The following is a 21,195-nucleotide window of genomic DNA, read 5'->3' as shown; positions in this document are numbered from 1 at the left end:
ACATTGCTGCCCCTTTATTTGTAATAATTTCTTTATTAGTTACTACTTTGATCCTTTTGCTTTGAGATCAAATTTTCAAAAGATCTTTCCCTACGTCCATAAGTTCAAAGCTCGTAGGAAAAGATTTGTAACACTAATTCTTCAAACAATTGTCTCCACTAATTCAAGTTTAGCCAGATCATTTTTAATAAGATTGATTCTCTCCTATCTGAAGGAGAATAACAACTTTATTCACTAAAACTATTGCACAAAAACAAAGCTGTTTTTGATACTTCACATAGTCGCCTTCACCACATCAAGAGAATTTTCAAGTGAAAAATTTGTTTTTTATAACAGGGAAAGCAAAATTCCGAGACAATGTAAATTTGAGAACCACAAATGCAAAAACAGAACTTAATTGTTGATCAATCATAACCCATTTGTCACTTAAACTCCTATTGAAATCAATTATGTATTAAGACCTGAATTAATCATATAATGTGTATAAGAAATATTAGTTACTTGAATATAAAATTTGGTAAATAATCTTATATTTCAAAAGTTAAAAATATTAATAAATTATATCAAATTAAAATTTTGACATAAATTTCGTTTAAAGCCTTAAAATTTTTGAATTTGTAATATAATTTTGAAAAATATTTAATCAGTCAAAATAACTAATGCTTATATTCTTTGTAATTAATGTGAAGTAAAAGAAAATAAAAATATTTAAAAATTGTTTTATTGAATAAGTAACGGAAACAAAGCCAACTTAATAAGGCCGATAAAATGTTCTGGCCAAGATGTTGTGACGCATGCCTGTGCACTTTTTTTATTGGTGGAGTTTGACGGCAATTCACTTTGTGACATTTAGCTTTTAACCAGCGAAATTAAAATCCCTTACCCAATGCAACCCAGTCAAATCTGCAGCAATATCATCATCCCGAGATCGCCGCCCGAAGCACTACGCATTAAATCCAAATCCAAATCTAAGAGCAAATCCAAACCCAAACCCAAACCCTTAGCCCTCACCCTATACAAAAATGCATTCAATTCCCAACCCCTTCCCTTGAACATGCACTTCCCTGCCCCGAGAAGGTCCACCACTACGCTTCCCAATCGCGCTGTCAAAATGCGACCCCCGAAACGGCTTCGCATGCCACATGCGGAGGATCTCCGCCGCTCTCCTAGGTTGAATTCTGCTCTGGCCACTGTTGGAAGTGGCAATGCGGGTTCTAGAGAGAGAGAGAAAGCTCGGACACCGTCCTCGACGAGTTGTTCGGGTTATCTTGTAAAGGTTCTGGCTGTCCTTTTGCATGCTGTTGTTTATTTGTTTTACTTAATCATACTTTGATTTTTCATTTGAAATGAATGTGATTTTGATTTTTAAATTTTATTTTAACTAATTCATTTTTTAATAAAATGAATGTGACATATTTTTTTATATTTAGAACTCTTCAATTTTTATATAAAATATAAAAATTAAATTTATTTAATTATTCTGTACTCAAAATTCATTAATAAAAAATAGTTTAACTATTTAATAAATATTTGAATAAAAATATATGATTAAACTAACTATTATTCGCAAAAAAAATTAACTATTTTACATATTTTAAGTATTTAAGATTAATTGTTCTCAACTTCTTAATCAGTACTGTTTACCCAAAAAACAAACCTTGTTAGAGAGTACTAAATTCCTTCCAAATATTCAAAATTTCAACTTTTTAAATCTTATTTTCATATTTTATAATTTTTAAAAATATTTTGATGCTTCAAATCTATCATAAACTTTTATATGTATAGAAAAAATAATAAAATGAGAAATTTAATTAATAAAGAATTGTTAATAGATTAAATTTTCTTAATTTTTAAAATAAAGATATTTAATGAATTTAGAAAAAAATATAAATAACCAAAATTATATGAATTTTTGTATTTTAACTACTCACTCTTCTCTTTCAGATATTTTTTTACTTTCTTTTTCTATTTTTTCCCCTCCATTCACTTTACCCCAAGATGTAATTGTGCACTGATATTGCACAAAATTGCATATAGTATGAGCCAAAAGAACCCAAAGTATAATAAGTTTTTTTTTCTTCCTTTTCTGGATTTCTATATTTTCTAGGTCTTGGTTACCGAAAATAATACCCTTTTATTTTGCAGAAAGGTAAGTTTTCTATTATGATTTAGGTAAAACGTGAAATGTTCGATGTCAGTGTGGGGAGCGTAGTCCCCCCCCCCCCCAAAAAGAGTTAAGTCTATTTGCGGGGTACTATCAATTTTTTTTGGGCAAAAGTTATGTAGAAACAAAAATCAGAAAATTTGAGAAAGGAAATATATTGTATCGGTAATATAAAATTTATTAAAATATATTTTTTAGATAATTTTAAATATTTGATTTTTTAATATGATCTGCTTAAATGTCACTAAAAAGTCCTTTGTTGTGTTTTTGTTGTTTTGGACATTTTCAGATAGGAAAAATTAAATGCTTGCACTCTAGAAGATTGAAAATAGATTTTTTTTAATAATAATTATTTCATTGGAAGAGTGCAAAGTTAACAAAATAAAACAAGGAATCATATAATATCTATTAATTATGCATATACCAAATATTAAAAATTTAAATATATTCACGTTCAGACATATACAATACCAAATATTAAAATTTAAATATATTGGACATTCATACATATACAATGTAATAGTTGATATTTATTTATATTTTAAAAAATATATATTATACATTATAATATAATATTATGATCAAATACCAACCAGTTTCTAATTTGTGTGAAAGTTTCTGCTCGTTGTCTAGGTGATGTTATTTCTCAATCCAACTGTTACATGGAATAAATTCAACATTTGTAAAATATTATTTGATACAGTATGTCAAGGTTTGATCTTGGTTTCTCGACCAATTCATCAATTATTGTGTGATTTCTTTCTGGTTTTGTTAAATGATACTTTTTCAGTGCATCTATTTTTGAATTGTGATATTGATACTTTATTGTTATTTTTAATATCTTGTATTTTGTAGTATAATATGTAATAGGACAAATTAATGCTTTAGTTTTTTTTTTTTTTTTTGTTTTGATCTGATCTTTTAACTTTGTTTTTTGTTTCATTTAGGTCATTTATCTTTTTGTTGGTTTCAGTTTGATTCAATATGTCAATTGTACCTGTTTTTTACCATGTTAATGGTACCGTTTTCACTGCTCTAATTGTTAAATAGGGCCAAATTGAAACTAAACAAAGAGAAGAAGGACAAATAATGAAACAAAAGAAAAGTTAAAGAATCAAACTAAATGAAAAAGTAAAGTTAGAGGATCAAAGTACTGATTTTGTCTAAGTAATAACATTTCCTAGTATAATATGTAATAACATGTTGAGGCTATCTGCAGCATGTTGACATACCTTATTTGACTTTATCTGAATTTCATGGTTTAAAATCTGTCTATTGATTCTTGAGTTATGCAGCGGCAAAGGTCTAGGGGTCCAGAATTACCATTGAAGTGAGTGAAAACTGAAATGAATGTTTAGTACTTCACTTTCATGTCATCACATTACATTCATGCTTCAATTTTCATTGTTTCAATTCAAGGCCTTATAATGCTTCCTGATTTTGTAGTGCTGACCTGAAGGACCAAAAAACATTTTTGGATGGGAAATGCTTTCAGGAAAAGAGCTTTCGGAGATCCCCGAGACTGGCATCAACTCATTTTGAATGTGAAAGAATCTGTCAAAAGACATCACCACAGACGATGTTGGTGTCCCTTGCAGAGGACAACCATGGAGTTTCATTAAGCAATGAATCCAATATTCATTCATATGCCAAGCCAGGTCATCTTTCCTTTCAAATGGAAACCAAACATTTCAATAATTCTGATGGGAAGTTCGTTGGTGAGAAGCACTTGAGAAAGTCCCCAAGAAAGTTCTTTGGTGTGAAACTGTACAGTTCTCTGGGGGTTAGGAGATCTCCAAGACTTTCATCTTCCAGTGGAAGTAAAAACATGGAAATTAATGCTCTTCAAGAAAAAAGAATGTCAAAAGTAGTTCACCAAAAGAAAACAAATACAAAAATGATTTCTATTTCCATTGAATTGTCTAATTCACCAGTTGAGCAGCATTCCAAGGTTAAAACCATCTCAAGAAGCTCTACCCCTAGAGTTCATGATACAAAACGCTTGAGCTGCTCTTCAGAGGCAAACACATCCTCATCCTGGGTTGAAAATGGCAGAATAACATGTAATTCCTCTGCGTTGTTGCCTGAGTTAGATGACAAGCCGCCAAGAAAGAAAAATAGAACATCTATTTCTTCAACAAAGGAACTTATGAATTCAGAATGCAATCCTTCCTTTGTTGGTGATCCTATACCTGATGATGAAGCTCAAAAAAGATGGGGATGGCGTTATGATTTAAAGGTTGACCTTTTTCTTTTAGTATGCTTTTCATTATAAGAACTTCAGTATGCTGTGCACCAAAAATGAAATATTAACCATGTTTGTGTCACTTAACATGATGGTCATGCCTTTATTTTTTAAGAAATAATAGTTTCTATTTAATTGAATAATATTCTATTTTTTTTATCTGATTTTTCTGCTGAAACTTGCAGGACAAAAAATTTAGAGATAAAAAGTTCAAAGTAAAGTAAGTATTAACCAATTCATAAACTTATGCAGTGTATTTTAGCACTCTTTCTCACATGATACATTTTCTGGTTTCTTCACCATATTTTTCTTTTTTGATTTGCTGATTTCATAGCGAGGGTGAAGAAGATGAGATTATTGTAAATGTCAAATGCCATTATGCACAAGCTGAAATTGAGAATTGCATTTTTAGTCTTGGCGATTGTGCATTTATAAAAGTAAGTGCTTATTTAAAAAAAACCATGCGTATTTTTTTTTCCCATCTCTCTCCTCTCTAAAAGTTTGGACAGTTGAATTGTCCAGCATTAATATTTTTCACATGCTTTTCAGGCTGTCAGAATATGTCATAAAAAATAGAACTCTCCTATCTATTATTATGTATTTATCATTTATTCTGTAATATTTAGAATCTATGATTTTAGTTCCTTATAAATCTGCTTTAAATGGCTGTAACTGCAACCTCTTCCTGTATATCTCTTGTAAAATTATAGAATATCTACTTAATGAGCATACCCCCAAGAGGGAAATTTTGTTTTCCCTAAACAATTTTCTAAATATTTTAATATGGAACATGTGATATTTGACATGGTATCAAAGCGTATAGCCCATTTCTGTTACTTCCATGGTTCGTGGAGGGAATCTCCACCATTTCCATAGTTTCTGCTATGTATCCTGGTCCAGTAGACATTTTTGGAATGTAGGTGTTGGAAAGTCGCACATTACCTACCTTAATTATTAGGGTGTGGTTTATATACCTGCGAGACAGCATCACTTACTGCCAATTGACTTTAAGATGAAATTGTTAGGATCCAATTGTAAGGTTGTGGGCTCTCTAACCACAACGGTTAGCTTTTGTGTTGTGGTTCTCAAGGTTCTTATCAGAAACCTAACATGTCTCCTTGTCAAGGTTTATTATATGATAATAGAGGTTACAATCCAGTGTTTCGTCATTCAAATGTTCATTGGGCTGAATCCCCTTCTGATAGATGTTCTACCTCAGGATATTGTGTTCTTTTTAGAGGCAATCTTGTGTCTTGGAAAAGTAAAAGAGATGTGGCCAGATCTAGTATTGAAGCAAAATATGGAGCTAGGGCCATAGTTTGAAGTAGTAGAAATAGTATACTCTCCTGAGGTTAACACACGCAGCTTTTTCTTTTGTCCACATCATTTTAAATTTCTATATAAATCTCTCTTTTTTTTTTAATCTCATTTCTCCTTTTAAAGATGACTAAAACACATAATGTTTGTATTACAATTTTTTTAAATGACATGGACTAGTTAGTGAGGGATTGTCACATGTAAACATGAGTGTAAATGATGCAATGAATGATTTGCATTCAGCTGGAGATTTGAAGCTTCTAGAAAATTATGCATTTGAAAGTTCATGGTGTGAGATCACTTCAAGATGAAGTAAATAAATATCAAGGGTGTGTGCACTTTAGAATCTCTCTTTTCACTTTACTCCCGATGAAATACTCTCTTTTGCTTTTAGTTTGTATTTTATATTAATATTAATCATTATGAATCTTTTGGTTATTGGTTAAACTTAATGTGTAAATTTTTTAATGTATATTTTCATCTTTATGTCTCCCTCAAATAAATAAATAAAAAGATCTTCCCCTTTTGTAGATTCTTATTTAAGATGTTTTCCATGTTATTGCTAGAAACTTGTGACATGTTATGATGTTATTGATGTTGAGTTTCCTAACATCAAATGGAATATTTGAAAATTTAACATTGAAACCATCATCAATGTTACCTACTGGTGTGCTGCTATTGTTTAAATTTATCAACCTCATTAGCAAGGGTGTAGTGTGTGTCCTTTTACCATGCTTATGAATATGGCTAATCATATTATCCTTTCTACTGTCCATTGTAGAGCTGTTGAGTAACATGGATGTCAGTGACATTGGTCACCTTCAAAATCTAATGAACATAGTACAAGTGCAAGTTATACTTACACTTTAGATAATTCTTACAGGGTGAAGGAGGGAAAAATCACGTTGGAAAGATTATTGAATTTTTCCAAACAACTGATGGTCGAAATTATTTCCGAGTCCAGTGGTTTTATAGAATTCAAGATACAGTGAGTACTTAGTATGTCATGATATTTATCTGGTCATGTTGAAGGGTATGCCGCTGAACTGTTTCTTCCATTTATTTCCAGGTTGTCCAAGACGAAGGTGGTTTCCATGACAAGAGGCGTTTATTCTATTCATCAATAATGAATGATAACTTAATAGATAGCATAATAGGAAAAGCTAATGTTACACAAATAATGCCTAGGGTATGACAAATATTGGTGATCTTTCTTAATTGTTTTGGTCACAATTTCATCAGATGATTGCTGCATTTCGTTTGTCAATTTTGAGGTTTATTCATCAGTCTTTTATATTCTAATGACCAAATTTATTGTGCGACTCGACTCCTTGCAGGTTGGTCTGAAGTTGGCTTCAGTTTTACCATCTGACTTCTATTATGATATGGAGTATTCTGTGGATTACTCTACATTCCACAATATACCAACAGGTGCGTCATGAAGGAGCCAATATGCTTTCGATTATCAGTATCTTTATCTGTTTATTTTATTCTTGCTTTATCTGTCACTAGAGAAGGAAAATGAAATAGGAGGTTGAGGAGCCTTACAACTTGTAACAAAATTTACTTTTAGTACTAGGTAACAACTTCTGTGTGAATGCTTCTGACATCTATTTTGACCTTTCCATGCATAAAATCCATCTGTCCCCTTGTCATGTTAATACTTCCCTTCTATGTTTCGTTGGTTCTTATGCGATCAATGTTAGCTGTCTTGAACTGTTCCCAATAGGTTCTTCAAATTGGTGTTCTGCCTTTTAAGATTATATCTAGAAAGTATCTATACACTACATTATCACCATCTGTTGTTCTCTCGATTGTCTCAACAGAGGCCTCTACAATAATTGAGAGTCTACCCTGTTCTGAGTTGCACAAGACAGAATTAGAATTACTAGATCTCTATTCTGGCTGTGGTGGCATGTCAACTGGATTGTGCTTAGGTGCCAAAACTTCATCAGTTAACCTTGTGACGGTATTATAAAATAAATCCTTATCTCTAATGAAATTCTTATTCATGAATTCATTATATATATTATCAATGATTCATTGATCTTGCTTTGGTTGCTGTTTTGCTCAGAGATGGGCTGTTGATAGTGATAGGTCTGCTAGTGAAAGCTTGAAACTAAACCATCCAGATACATATGTGAGTGATGACTATCTTCTACAACAAAAGTATATGATGGTAAATTTTCACATTCAGAGATAATATTTTCCTTCATTGTGTAGGTGCGAAATGAATCTGCTGAGGACTTTCTGGAACTATTGAAGGAGTGGGGAAAACTATGCAAACGGTATAATGCTGATAATGCAGAAAGATCACTTCCATTACGATCAAATAGTTCAGGAGCAAAGAAACAAGTGAATTCTGAATCTTGTCATGAGCTTGCTGGTGAATTTGAAGTTTCTAGGTTAGTCGATATTTGCTATGGTGATCCCAATGAAACTGGGAAACGTGATCTACATTTGAAGGTAATAAATCCAATGTCAACTTTTGGGTATTCATTTTTTTTCAATAAAACCTAATTCTTGAAATCATTTTGTGGACATATGTATTTGCTTTTGGACAGAGGGATAGACATGTGACGTCAAATGACTTGTGATAGGTCATAAGTACACGGTTATTGTCAAGTAGTATAAAATGTTATCGTTTTCAGAGGGACGCTGCTATTAAGTATCAAATAATTGCAATCTAACTATTTAAAAACAATCAATTAATAATGTGAAATAAAGGGAAATTAGAAAAGACAGAAATTAAAAGTACATTTAATTCAAAAACAAACGAATTCAAATTTTAACAAACTTTTAGGAATTAGTTTCACCACAAATTAGAATTGAAGAACTTAACAAAAATAGATCCTATGGTAATTATTGATTTATCTTAAAGGTGAATTATCCTAAGTTGGTTATTGTCCTCTTTCAAGTTACAATAACATAGTAATTAAATTAACTCTTACTTTCGTAGTTATTATATTTAATTAAACTCTTTAAGTTCTATAGTATCGATTTCTCAAAAAACCTAGCCTACTTTTGTGGTATAGAATTTCAGGTTCAATTTTGAGTTTCCAACAACTTAGTTTACCTTTCAATTCCTCCCTTAATATTTTAAATCATGTAAATAAAGGGTTTAATAAATTCATAAGCATTATGAGCACGAAAATTTGAATCAAGAAAATAAAGATTTACAAAAGATCATAAAATATTCATTATATTGTTATTAATCCTAATATACATTACTGTCAAACCCTTGAATAAAAAAACTACTCAGTTATGGTTGAATTAAGAGCTCAGAAAATTAACCTAAACATAATGGAAAGAACAAAAACAACAAAAGATTATAAAACAAGATCTTAAATTCTCTCTTAACATTTTTAAAAATCATGTAAATAAGAGGTTCAATAAATTCACAAACATTAAGAGTATCAAGAATTGAATCAAGAAAATCAAGATTAACAAAAATCATAGAACATTCATTATATCAATCCTCATTTGGATCACTCTCAGACCCTGGAATATGAAAACTACTCAGTCATGTTTGAATTATAAGAAAAATCATTAAACCTAGACATAATGGAAAGAACAGGAACAATAGAAGTGTAGAGGAGGAATCTTAATCTCTGCCCTTAGGAGTGTGTTGCTCCTTTTTGGCATGTAGTTCCAATGTCTTCACTCTCGTGTCAACAATGGTACCTTTTTCTTCTTTGTTCTTTAGGGTTTTTATAGAAAAGCCTTCTTCAGCTTTTCTCTTTTGGGCTTTTAGATCAAGAGCTCAAATAATTTTAATAATTGTTGTCAGCATTATGAATACAGGTCTTTCTTCCAACACAATCTTATTATGTTTGTGGCTGCCAGGACCTCTTTCTAGCTCCTTTAAATGAGATAGGAACGCAGGTGTATTTCTTGACATAGGAAGGTCGTGTACTTCTTTGCAGGCTTTTTGTTCCAATTTTAAACTCCAAAAAATCTCCTAAGCTCGAATCTCTTCATTCCAACTTCCAACTTAAATTTCATCTTCCAAATACACTTTTCTACGTGACCAATGCATAAAACAATCAACTTGAACAAAAACAGTAAAATGCTTCATTAAACTAAATCAAAATCTAGGATTATGCATGCTTTATTTAGAAATACAACTTAAAAAATTAATGCATGAATTGCACACATCAACTAGCACTTGAAATTTTTGTCAAGTTCACGTATTTTCTTATCAGGGGAGAGACACTATTGTTGTGGATTCTAGAAAGGCATGCAAGTTTAAAAGCTTGTGTCCTGCCTCCATCAATAACAAAGGAGAGGAAGAGAAGTTGACTTACGGGGTTGAAAATTCTTTTTAATGACAAAAAGGGAAAAGTATGAGAACTATGTACATTACATTAAAAAATGTCTTGACGGTATCTATATGGTAAACACTCAGATTGAAACTTCTACATTAATTAGTTCAAGCAGGAACCTTTTAAGTCATATGATTGCAAGATCTGTTGTATTGACTTGTATACATATGTACAGTTGTTATAAACTCAATATATTTGAGACAAATTTTCTGTAATCATAAATATTATTGGAAGTTAAATCATGAATTTTCATTACCTTCAAATTTTCTGGTAACATAGGTGGAAAAAGAATGTTTGGGCTTCGATAAAATCAGTGTTTCTTAGTTTCTTTTACAAAGCTCAGATCCTTTTAGTTTTGTGAATTTTTTGATACCACTTGCTGTCTTACTCAAAACTCATAAGGGACCAGCAGGCTTCGTGCATAGTTTTCTCATGGTCAAAGTTCTTTTAGTGCTACTTGCTTTACATCAACAGCCCCTTTAGCACTGAATTTGCCTATTGAATCTCTAATAATGTTGTGGTTCATAAATTGGTGATGGTTTACATCCTCACGGTTGTTTCATAGGTGCATTGGAAAGGTTACGGTGCAAGTGAAGACACATGGGAACCAATTAAAAGCTTAAGGTACATATTTCTTGATTGTCTTCAGTGTGAATTGATGATATTAACTTTGCTTGGAGCATCAGTGTTTATTTATTTGTATTTGTAGCAAATGTACGGAAAGCATACAGGATTTTGTGAGAAAAGGAATGGAATCAAAGATCTTGCCTCTTCCAGTAAGTAGTATTATTTATAGTGAAGATATGGTAAAATCCCGATGAAATTTTGCATTTTAAATAGAACTGTTGCTTAAAATTTTTTTACAGGGTGAAGTTGATGTTATTTGTGGGGGACCACCTTGTCAAGGAATTAGTGGATATAATCGCTATAGAAACTCTGCATCACCATTGGATGATGAAAGGAATCGGCAGATTGTGATTTTCATGGACATAGTGAAATTTTTGAAGCCTAAGTATGTTTTAATGGAGAATGTCGTTGACATACTGAGATTTGACAAAGGTTCGCTTGGGAGATATGCATTAAGTCGTTTGGTACATATCAATTACCAAGCAAGACTAGGAATTGTTGCTGCTGGGTGTTATGGTCTACCCCAATTTCGGTTGCGTGTTTTCTTGTGGGGTGCTCATCCCAGTGAGGTTAGTTTTAAAATTTTAAGAAATAATCTAGATATTAATGGATACTCTAAACAATTCTAAGATATAATATTAATATTGTAAGATATAATTTTATTGGATTCAACACTTTGCCTCTACCTGAAGCTAACTAAGCTTTAAGCATGCAACAATTAAACTCTTTCAAAAATATTTATAATAGAAGTGGCCAGTAGTCAACTTCGAACTAGTTGTGTGGACTGGGTCTCCCAAACTTGAGAAACAGTTGCTCTTCTTTCTTGATGAACGGTATATGCCAATGTGTGGGAGCATGTGTGACGAGGACTGTGGCTAGCATTCTAGGGTTTGACCAGTTGGAATGATAGTGCTAGAAAGTCAACAAGCACCACGAAGTTACCTGAAATTTTCTCAAAAAAGGCGGCCAAGTAAAATTGCTGAAATGAATGTCAACAATGAAGCTTGGCAGTATCATTTAACAAGCTTGCAAACTCGCATGTCAACAATGAAGGTTGACGATGTCAATATATAGGTCTATACTAAAGGTTAGACATATGACGGTTGATAGTAGAAGGATGGATGGTGCACAGTTGAAGTCTACGATGGCTTCACCCAATCAACACTGCTCCTTCATGCAAATATTGCACCTTAATAGGTAGTTCTTATTACAGCCCCAGTTTCCTCAAAAGCATCAAACAAATTTGAAAATTAGATAGAAAGGTCCATGTTATGAAATATTAGGGGACTAATACTAGCGACATTTTCATTATTGGGTCATGAGGAAACAAAACTAGTGGATTGGATATCACATCCAACCTAAATGTTAAAGCATTTGGTACGAGTAATTGTCAATTATACGTTACTCAACTTAGGCTTTTTTTATCAAAATAGGATAAAATTAAAATTAAAATACTAAAATAGGATATTGACTAAACATATTCTTTCTCTAGGACAATTTTTGTCACGTTACTTTAAGAATCATTCTTTATGGGACAAAATTTATTTTTTTAATAATAAAATAATAAATAATGTCTACGACATGACTGATATTTATTTTTTTATTATTAAAAAAATAACTCCAAAAGGTACCTTTCAAGATGTTTAGGGTCCCTTCCTTCTCCACATTCCCCTTACAAGATGTTTAGTAGGGATGGCAATGGGTAGGGTATGGGTAGGGTACTACAGTACCCATCCCCATACTCGCGTTTTAAAAAAATACCCGTACTCAGTCCCATACCCGTGTGGGTATGAACATTAATCCCCGTACTCGTACCCTCTAGGTACCCGCATACCCGTCTTGTACCCATTACCCGCGCTTGTTTGAGAAAAAAATATTTATAAAGAAAAATATGTTTATATAATTTCACATAAGTAACATAATAATACAAAAATTCAATATGTAGTTGTCGAACAAGGTACAAATATAGATAAAAAAATAAATATTCAAAGATCATAAATGTTAAATGTATCTTAATATAATAATTTTCTAAATTAAAATTCTTAGAAATAATAAGTAAAACTAAACACACAAGTTATTTGTCAGTGATAATCCTATCTTGTGTGAGATTTGATTGATTAGTAATGTCAGAACGATAACGAAATAGATCTGTACAATGGTTGTCCCTTCGTGTGGGATCACTTAGTAACCTCTTGTGACGGCATTAACAACTAACTCTAATGAATAACATTTCATAGTTATTAAATTTTAGTGAGATAGACATTGAGAATGAGAATAGAGTTAGAGTAGAGAAGTTCAATACTAACAATAGAAAGTTGATACATAAAATATTTTTTTTAACTTTTGAATTTCAAATTGTAAGAAAAATAATAGATTTAATTAAAATAATATAATATAATTAATATATATATATATATATATATATATATATATATATTAATACTAGTATTTTTTAACTCATATACTATACGAAAGTATTTTATCAAAAATATAAATTTTTGAAAAATTATTTTAGTGAATTAAATATTTCTAATGTATATAAATTTAAAAAAAAAGAATTTGAATAAAAGATAAATAGTTACAATAAAATTTTATAATAAAGAAATATACGTGTATATTAAAAAAATTATACTTTTTTATCTTAAAAAAATTAACAAATAAAAATTAACAATAATTTTTTATATTTATATCTTTTCAAAAACTTCTTTGAATGTGAATAAATAGTAAGAATAATATTATTTAGATTCAATAAATTATAGTTGTACTTGTAATACATATGTTCCATAAAAAAATATTATTTTAAATTAAAATATAAAAATAAAATTTAAATATTATTAATAAATAATAAGTTTACGGTAATAGTAGGTGATTGTAAAATTTATAAAATATTTATTATTTATCATTCACTTTATGATTAAAACATCAATATGATTTTATTAACAAAAATATTTGTGTAAAAAATATTTTATGTGTGTCATATATAAATAATATTTAAAAAAAAGTCAATCTCATATTAACTATGTAATAATTAAATTGTGTTAGCCGAATTAAATGATATAAAATAGTAAATAAATTTTTCTATTAAAAATATAAACCAAAATAAATTTTTTGGTTTACTTTATTATTAAATATATTTTTATATTAATCTTATATAACTTCACATAAGTAATATAATAATACAAAAATTCAATTCATAATTGTAGAATAAAGTTCAAGCATATATATATATATGCAGGTATGGGACGGGGTGGGTACTTAGATACCCATACCCGCACCCATCCCCATTAAAATTTGCGGGTTTTTACCCATACCCGTACCCGTATAGTGGGTAAATATCCTACCCATTATGGGTAAATTTTGCGGGTGCCCATCGGGTACTTTACCCATTGCCATCCCTAATGTTTAGCTTCTCTCGTCGCCGTATGAAACTTGGCAGGTAAATAAAATGAACCTTTCTTTTATACTCTTTATTATTTGATTTCATACATGCATGAATTGCAAATTCGGGTGGAGAAAAGTGGGATGATATGCTGTAACATTGGTATGTTAGATTGAAGGTTCAAATTTCTGAGGCCAATCAGGTTACTAGAACTCCTGTGAGGCACCCCAAACGAAATGGAAACTCCAATGTAAGCCTTTTAAATATCATTCTTTCTGAAATTGTACAGTATGAGCCTGTTTCAGAGAGAAGGAGATGCAGGGTCAAGGGTCAAGTGGTCATTCTGAAACTCCTCCTGGATGCTTGTCCTTTTGGAGTTATATTTTTAATTAAAAAAAATTAAGTATTATTCATGTCGTGAACGATACTTATTATTTTATTATTAAAATAAATAAATATTGTTCTTATAAAGGACAATACTTAAAGTGATGTAACAAAGATTACCCTAAATAGAGAATATGTTGTGCCAATATCCTATTGTAGTAATTTTTTTTTTCATTTTATTCCATTTTAACAAAAAAAAAAAACTTCAGCTTATCTATTCTTATCTATTGTAAGGCTTCTTTACTCACATTTGTTACTTCAACCATCTCTCTCAAGTGCAAAACCCTTTCACATGGTCTGCTTCTTGTCTAATGAAAGCCTTTTTGACTTTTAATCACTGCCATTCATGATAGCACAATAGCACTAGAAAAGCCAATCTTGTATCTCCTCTAGCTACCATCAATGGAGACACTGCCTGACCTCCACATTTTAGGACTTCAGAAGGCTTTCGATTCAAAGATCTCATAGATTCACCACCAATTTTATTATACTTAAATACTTGTTGACACTTGGATGTACTATCGGTTTTGATACCACTTATTTTAAAATACAAAGGGACTAAACCGCAGGGGAGACTTTTATCAATGAACCATGAACAAATCATACAAGCGGATTAAACACTACATTTAACCGAAAATCGTAAGGCATTGGGTGTACTGGTCCTTCCTACTTATATGCTACTTATTAGAGATATACATGTAAATATTCAGTCATTCAACTGGATATTAGTCTGTTATAGTTAGTTTTTTCTGTTATCAGGTATGTTATCTTCTCTGTTATAGTTAGTTGGTTTCTGTTGTGTTCTAACTAATTGTAGTAGTTAGTTTCTATTGTATCTACTTTCCTGAGCCTATATAAGCTCTGTTTTCCCTCCCTTTCTCATTTGGTGAAATAAGAATTCTTAGCCCACTTTCCTGTTAACATCTCTCTCAGCTTTTCTCTCTTCTCTGAAATTCTAATACTACTCAACTTGCATATTCTTATTCAATGTAGGACTATTTCAGTCACTTGCTACTCTAATACTCTAGCTACTTCAACTGCCCATGAGGAAGTGCACAAGATATGCTTTGGTGAAAGCATTCAAAGGGATGGCCAGTTGGAAACTAAGAACAAGATGGAGGTGTCTTTATGAACACTCAAAAATCAAACAATAGTGAATTAATCTCAACTATGGCTAAAACCAAAGTAGGATTGAACCAAAAGAGCTCCATATATTAAGGAACTTAGCAACAAAATTCTGATAGAACATGTCTTGGAGGATGGTACCGTTTGATATCATGTTGAATTATAGGTATTTTTGGTTTGAAGACAGAGAATAGGGAGAAAAAATATAATAGATAATATTTATTACTTGTGTACTATGATGTGTTAGAATAAGAAGCATTTTGAGGTTAAAACCTAGAGCACTCACCCCTGTTTATACCTACAATTTGGGCTTGATAGAAAACTTTGGTCTGACTCACTCCCAAAAACTAGCTTATGAGAGGAAGACTACCTAAACCTATATAAAGAGTAGGTAATTTCTTCTGTACCTTGTACTTTAAGAGGACATTCTATGTTCTCTCACATGTAGAACAATTATTACTATTGATTTAATATTAAATATGTATGATAGTTAGTAGGTGTTAATAATCTATTTGAAAAATATATAAATGTTCTTTAATCTTTAAGATATTAGAAGAATTACAAACCTAAAGAATATTATAGCTCTATTTTTAGCTAACATGGGACATTTTATACACTTCTCTCACACCCAAAGCTAAAGATGTAGAGTGTGAAGTTTGTAGGATTAGAGGGGGTTCAATAGGACTGAACTTCAACATTTAAACTGAATAGACTTTGATACCATGTTAAAAAATTTAGACTTGATTTACTCTCCGAAGCTAGCTCTAAGGAGGACTACCTAAGCCCTTAAAAGGAGTATTTTATCTTTATTCTTAGTGAATGTAAGACTTCTTAAATAAGAAAATAAATTATGATATTTGGAAATATGAAGCTAAGAAAATTGAGAAACTAGTCTTGAGAAATAATATCTAAAATATGCTTAAATATTCTAAGGAATAATCTCTGAGAAACACTCTTTATAATGACTATATCAAATATACACTTGGTCCACTAACCATATAAGAAAACTAAAGCCCAAACATGAAATATGAGTGGGTTTTCCTTTTGAAGTTGCAAATTTTCGTCATTGAAAATGAAGAGCATCCAATCATTTTCGACATAGGCACACAATCAGCAAATTGCAATTTTTCGTAATTCTTAATCTTATGCTGAGTGTTCATCAAGTTTTATGTGAAAATTGATATTACAACCAAAATGTTATCAGAGTTAGAGTCAAAATAACATCAATAACTTTGGTTTCTGTTTACTTGTGAAAGAGAAACCGAAAGAAGTCACTGGGTCTAGCTTCAAGGTTTTACCTGAAAGCTAGAGAAATAAAAATCAGATCAGGAAAGATGAGAGACGATTGAGAGAGGTAAAACTGTAAATCTCATAGGGAAATGAGAGTAAATCGAAAGAAAGGTGAAATCTAGATCTAACAGAGAGAAAATTGAGAGGGCATATGGAACGGATGAAGGAGATAGAGACGAACCTAACAGAGAACACGGATGAGAGAGAGAGAGAGAAACTTGAAAGAGAACATGCTAGAGAGAGAATGTGAAGGAGCGAGATCGAAGGATGAAAGCAAACTAGAGACATAGGAACGGAGAGAACGCAAGCAGTGAGAAGTTCCAAGTTCTTACTATTTTGTGGAATTTTAAATTTCCTTAATTGTGGTATGTTATAATTCCTAGTCAAAAAACTTAAAATTTTAAATTTTTTAAAATTGAATATCCAAATAGAATATTTTAATTCATAGAATTATAAATTCTTTAGAAAATTAAATTATTCATTTTAAATATCTCATCCAAACACACTCCAGTCTCCAAATGTCTCAAGTTCCAAAGGTTTAAAGAAATTGTTATATTCTTTAATGATTTTTTAGTTGTTATTCTCTTGCAGGTTCTACCCCAATTTCCACTGCCAACACATGACGTTATTGTTAGATACTGGCCTCCACCGGAGTTTGAGGTATTGACCCTCATTCTTAACTATACAATTCTATCCTGAGTCCTGCATAATTTTCACTAGTTTTGTCTTTTATTTGCAGCGCAATATTGTTGCATATGATGAAGATCAACCTCGTGAACTAGAGAAAGCTACTGTCGTTCAAGATGCCATCTCTGATCTTCCTGCTGTACTGTTTTACATTTTATTTGTTTCTTATGTTTCCACCTTCAAAGTTAGTTTTTCTCTTTAGTGTAAGAGTAAGGGTACCTTTCATTTTAAGTGCTTGGATTCACCCTTGCTCACTCTAGACACTATCGTACTTCAGATGAGCCTTTTCCTGTACGTATACTGTGGTAAACATAACTTCAAAATTATTCAATATTATAGGTCGAAAACTCTGAAACTCGTGAAGAAATGCCATATCAAAATCCTCCAGAAACAGAATTTCAAAGATATATACGGTCAACTAAGTATGGTAATAGTGCCTTCACTTGAGTACATAATTTGTAACTACTCATAAAATCACGTTTATGTGGAATAGTTTGTTACTAAAACATTTCTTTGTGATAGTTGACTCTTCATTTGTTTGTAATATTAAAATATAAAAAATAAAAGTTTACATTTTATTTGTTCCACATTCAAGTTATTGAGCTTAGTTGAGTTCAACTGAATACTAATATACACTCCTCTGGTTTCTTTGTAGTACTATCTGCACATAATGTCTGCAGTTGCTCCTCTTTTTATTGTTCTCTTATTTATTATGCAAAAGATCTTGGGACTAAACATCAGCTCATCTTTTGTTTCCTCATTATTCATTGTGTAGAGATGATTGGATCAACATTAAATGGAACAAAAGAGAAAAGGCCTTTATTGTATGATCACCGACCCTACCCTTTGTTTGAAGATGACTACCTACGTGTTTGTAAAATCCCAAAACGCAAGGTTGTTCTCTAGATTAAGTTCATGTATTAAACTTCTGATCCTTCCCTTCTTCACCTTCGATTTAATATTATTGTAGGGTGCAAATTTTCGTGATTTGCCTGGTATAGTTGTAGGACCTGACAATGTGGTTAGGCGGCATCCAACAGAAAATCCTTTATTACCATCTGGAAAGCCATTGGTGAGTTTCTTTGTTGCTGTCATTTGAAAGGGTTTTACAGTCATTTTCTGTCTTTTTAAATTTATATACATTTCAATTCGGGTAACATTTTTGTGTTATTTTCCTATATTTTTTGCATTGGCTATATACTCCATGTTGTGTCTAGTGTCCATGTTGAAGTCCATGCTTCATAACAAAATAGTTACACAAAGAACTGAATGTAATAATGTAAATTAGAGGTACTTGTTATTCACTGTATTTGTGTTTCATTATGAATAAGAGTCTGCCGTGTAAAATAGTCACACTGAATTCATCAAATGGCTCTTGTTTTCTCTGAACACATACTTTCCTCTTACCTTGGATATTGGCTTGCTGTTTTCGTTTTATTGATCAAGGAATTGATACTTGTTCACAAATCAAGCAGCATTTTGATGATCAACTTCACGATTTTTATCTGATACCTTTGCAATACAAAAGCACTGTATTTGATCTTCAATGTTCATTATATATCAGTATTCATGCTTCTTCTGTATGGAAGTTTGAAAGAAATCTATGAAGAGATTTATAGCATCCAAGATGTCATGATTATATGATACCAATCTCTATGAGCACATTAAAAATAAGATGTTTCTGGTCTCTCCAATCAGTTGCAGTTACTGGGTTTTCTAATTGATGCCTAAAACAGCATGAAGTCAAAATGAATATTGTCTGACTATTCTAATTTGGTCTCAGGTCCCAGATTATTGTTTCACTTATGAGCACGGGAAGTCTAAGAGGTGATTTTTTCAATGCATAAGTATATCTGGTTTTTTCTTGCTTTACTACATTTGAATGGCCTTAAATCTGTATTCACACATATATGTAGGCCATTTGCACGGTTGTGGTGGGATGAGAATGTTCCTACTGCACTAACCTTCCCAAGTTGTCATAACCAGGTCTTATCCCACTCTTTGGTATTTTTATAGAAATTCCACCTATTTGATTTCTTATATAAATCAAAAGTCTTGTAGGTTATACTACATCCAGAGCAGGATCGAATCCTCACTGTACGAGAATATGCCCGGTTGCAAGGATTTCCTGATTATTATCAATTCTGTGGGACTGTGAAAGAGAGGTACAGAACCATTATTTAATGAAAACGTAAAATAAGCTTAAATATGTTTTTGGTTCCTAAAAATTGTACAAAACTTTGGTTTAATCCCTCTAAAATTTGGATATCGTTTGTGCCCTATGGTCTTTTAAAAGTGACCATTATCAGTGTTTGTTAAATGCCGACATATCACTTAATAGTGAGTTGATAAATCACTTTTCACATAAGTAACTAAGTGATGTATGATAATGTTACGGATAAAAAGTGCTCATTTTTAAAATCAGGGGAAGCCTACAGAAACTCAAAAGGTCTCCAAAATTTAGTATTTTTATAAGGATCTAAAGCCTATTTAAGTCAATAAAATATTATGGATACATTTGTAGTTTCCCTAGTAAAATGTTGTGATAATAGCTAGAGACAGAAAATAATACTGTCCTCATTATTTCCTGCCTTTTACCAAGTCTCCATATAGTTAACTCGGTATTCTTTCATTTTCTATTAATACTATTTGTAGGTACTGTCAAATTGGAAATGCTGTTGCTGTTCCTGTTGCACGGGCTTTAGGTTATGCCTTTGGACTTGCATATAGAAAGCTCAGTGGAAATGACTCACTTGTGACCCTCCCGCCCAAGTTCTCTCACTCCAATCATTTTCAGTTATCTAATAATCAGCCTGGCAACACTGAATAGCATTCATCCTATTCATTTCCATTGATTTCATTCTAACCATCAATGACATTTAAACTTGTTGCTGAACAATTTTCTCTTATTTGTCTGGTAAACTCTTATCAGCAACTCCTCTTCAGCTGAATTGACAATTTCATTCATCTGCACACCTCTTTACCTAGGAAGTTACAACAATGTCTAGGTTTAATTGAGAGGCCATTTTGAGAAATGCTCTCTTAAGGAGGTGATTCTTTTCTTACCCGTTCTCATGCAAGTAGACCGGTGATTTGAGATTTGACATCATTGCCACTCGTTTTCTATCTAACGGGGTTTAATGAAAGTTTCCATTTATGTTGGAGGGAGTAATAATTTATTTGAAACTACATGGTGAATATTCTGATTATGTATCCCATGATGATGAGTACAGTATTTTTATACAAGGATGACAAGATCAATCTCTTTAAGTTTAGGGATTTGGATCAATCTATCTATGGAAATAATAATACAAAAATCAACCTAATCACATTAATAAGTCTGTCCAGCTTAGGAAACGTTCAGATTAGTGCAATTTTTTCCTGCTAAAAAATTTAGAGAAAGTTAATGTTTTTTTTTTTTTTTTTAAATGTACTCTTTATGATTGATCATCATTTTAAGAAAAATTTTGTATATTTATTTTAAAATAAATATATACAGAATAAAATTGTATATTTTGTAAATAATAATAATGATAATAATAACTTTTATTTTAAATAATAATTTTCTAAATTATTGGCTTAATTCTTTAATTATGAATAGTATGTATTAAAATAATACTTTTATGGTATAGTAAAAATAAAATTAATTAAA

General features: G+C 31.3%; 1 protein-coding gene across 1 annotated transcript; it reads left to right on the top strand.

The window, feature by feature from the left end:
• Positions 1-854: 854 nt before the first annotated feature.
• Positions 855-20,630, top strand: LOC113858168 (DNA (cytosine-5)-methyltransferase CMT2). Its single transcript, XM_027490667.1, has 23 exons — positions 855-1,276; positions 3,460-3,494; positions 3,611-4,403; positions 4,595-4,629; positions 4,744-4,846; positions 6,610-6,714; positions 6,796-6,915; positions 7,064-7,157; positions 7,553-7,695; positions 7,801-7,866; positions 7,950-8,192; positions 10,617-10,675; positions 10,761-10,827; positions 10,918-11,247; positions 17,448-17,516; positions 17,596-17,682; positions 17,883-17,970; positions 18,319-18,437; positions 18,514-18,615; positions 19,327-19,370; positions 19,460-19,529; positions 19,605-19,708; positions 20,199-20,630. The coding sequence occupies exons 1-23, from the start codon at positions 887-889 to the stop codon at positions 20,371-20,373; spliced, it is 3,441 nt and encodes a 1,146-aa protein (XP_027346468.1). The 5' UTR covers positions 855-886; the 3' UTR covers positions 20,374-20,630.
• The last annotated feature ends 565 nt before the right edge of the window (positions 20,631-21,195 follow it).

The sequence above is a fragment of the Abrus precatorius genome, unplaced genomic scaffold (genome assembly GCF_003935025.1).
Source record: "Abrus precatorius isolate BTA unplaced genomic scaffold, Abrus_2018 Scaffold2, whole genome shotgun sequence".
Lineage (NCBI taxonomy): Eukaryota > Viridiplantae > Streptophyta > Magnoliopsida > Fabales > Fabaceae > Abrus > Abrus precatorius.
The sequence above is the reverse complement of the archived record's forward strand: the minus strand, read 5'-3'. Positions and strand labels throughout refer to the sequence as shown.

Coding starts and splice junctions, on each gene's coding strand:
- LOC113858168 (XM_027490667.1), top strand. CDS start 887: ATGCAACCCAGTCAAATCTGCAGCAATATCATCATCCCGAGATCGCCG. Junction 17,971..18,318: donor TATACGGTCAACTAAGTATG/GTAATAGTGCCT, acceptor TTCATTGTGTAG/AGATGATTGGATCAACATTA. Junction 19,709..20,198: donor TGTGGGACTGTGAAAGAGAG/GTACAGAACCAT, acceptor TACTATTTGTAG/GTACTGTCAAATTGGAAATG.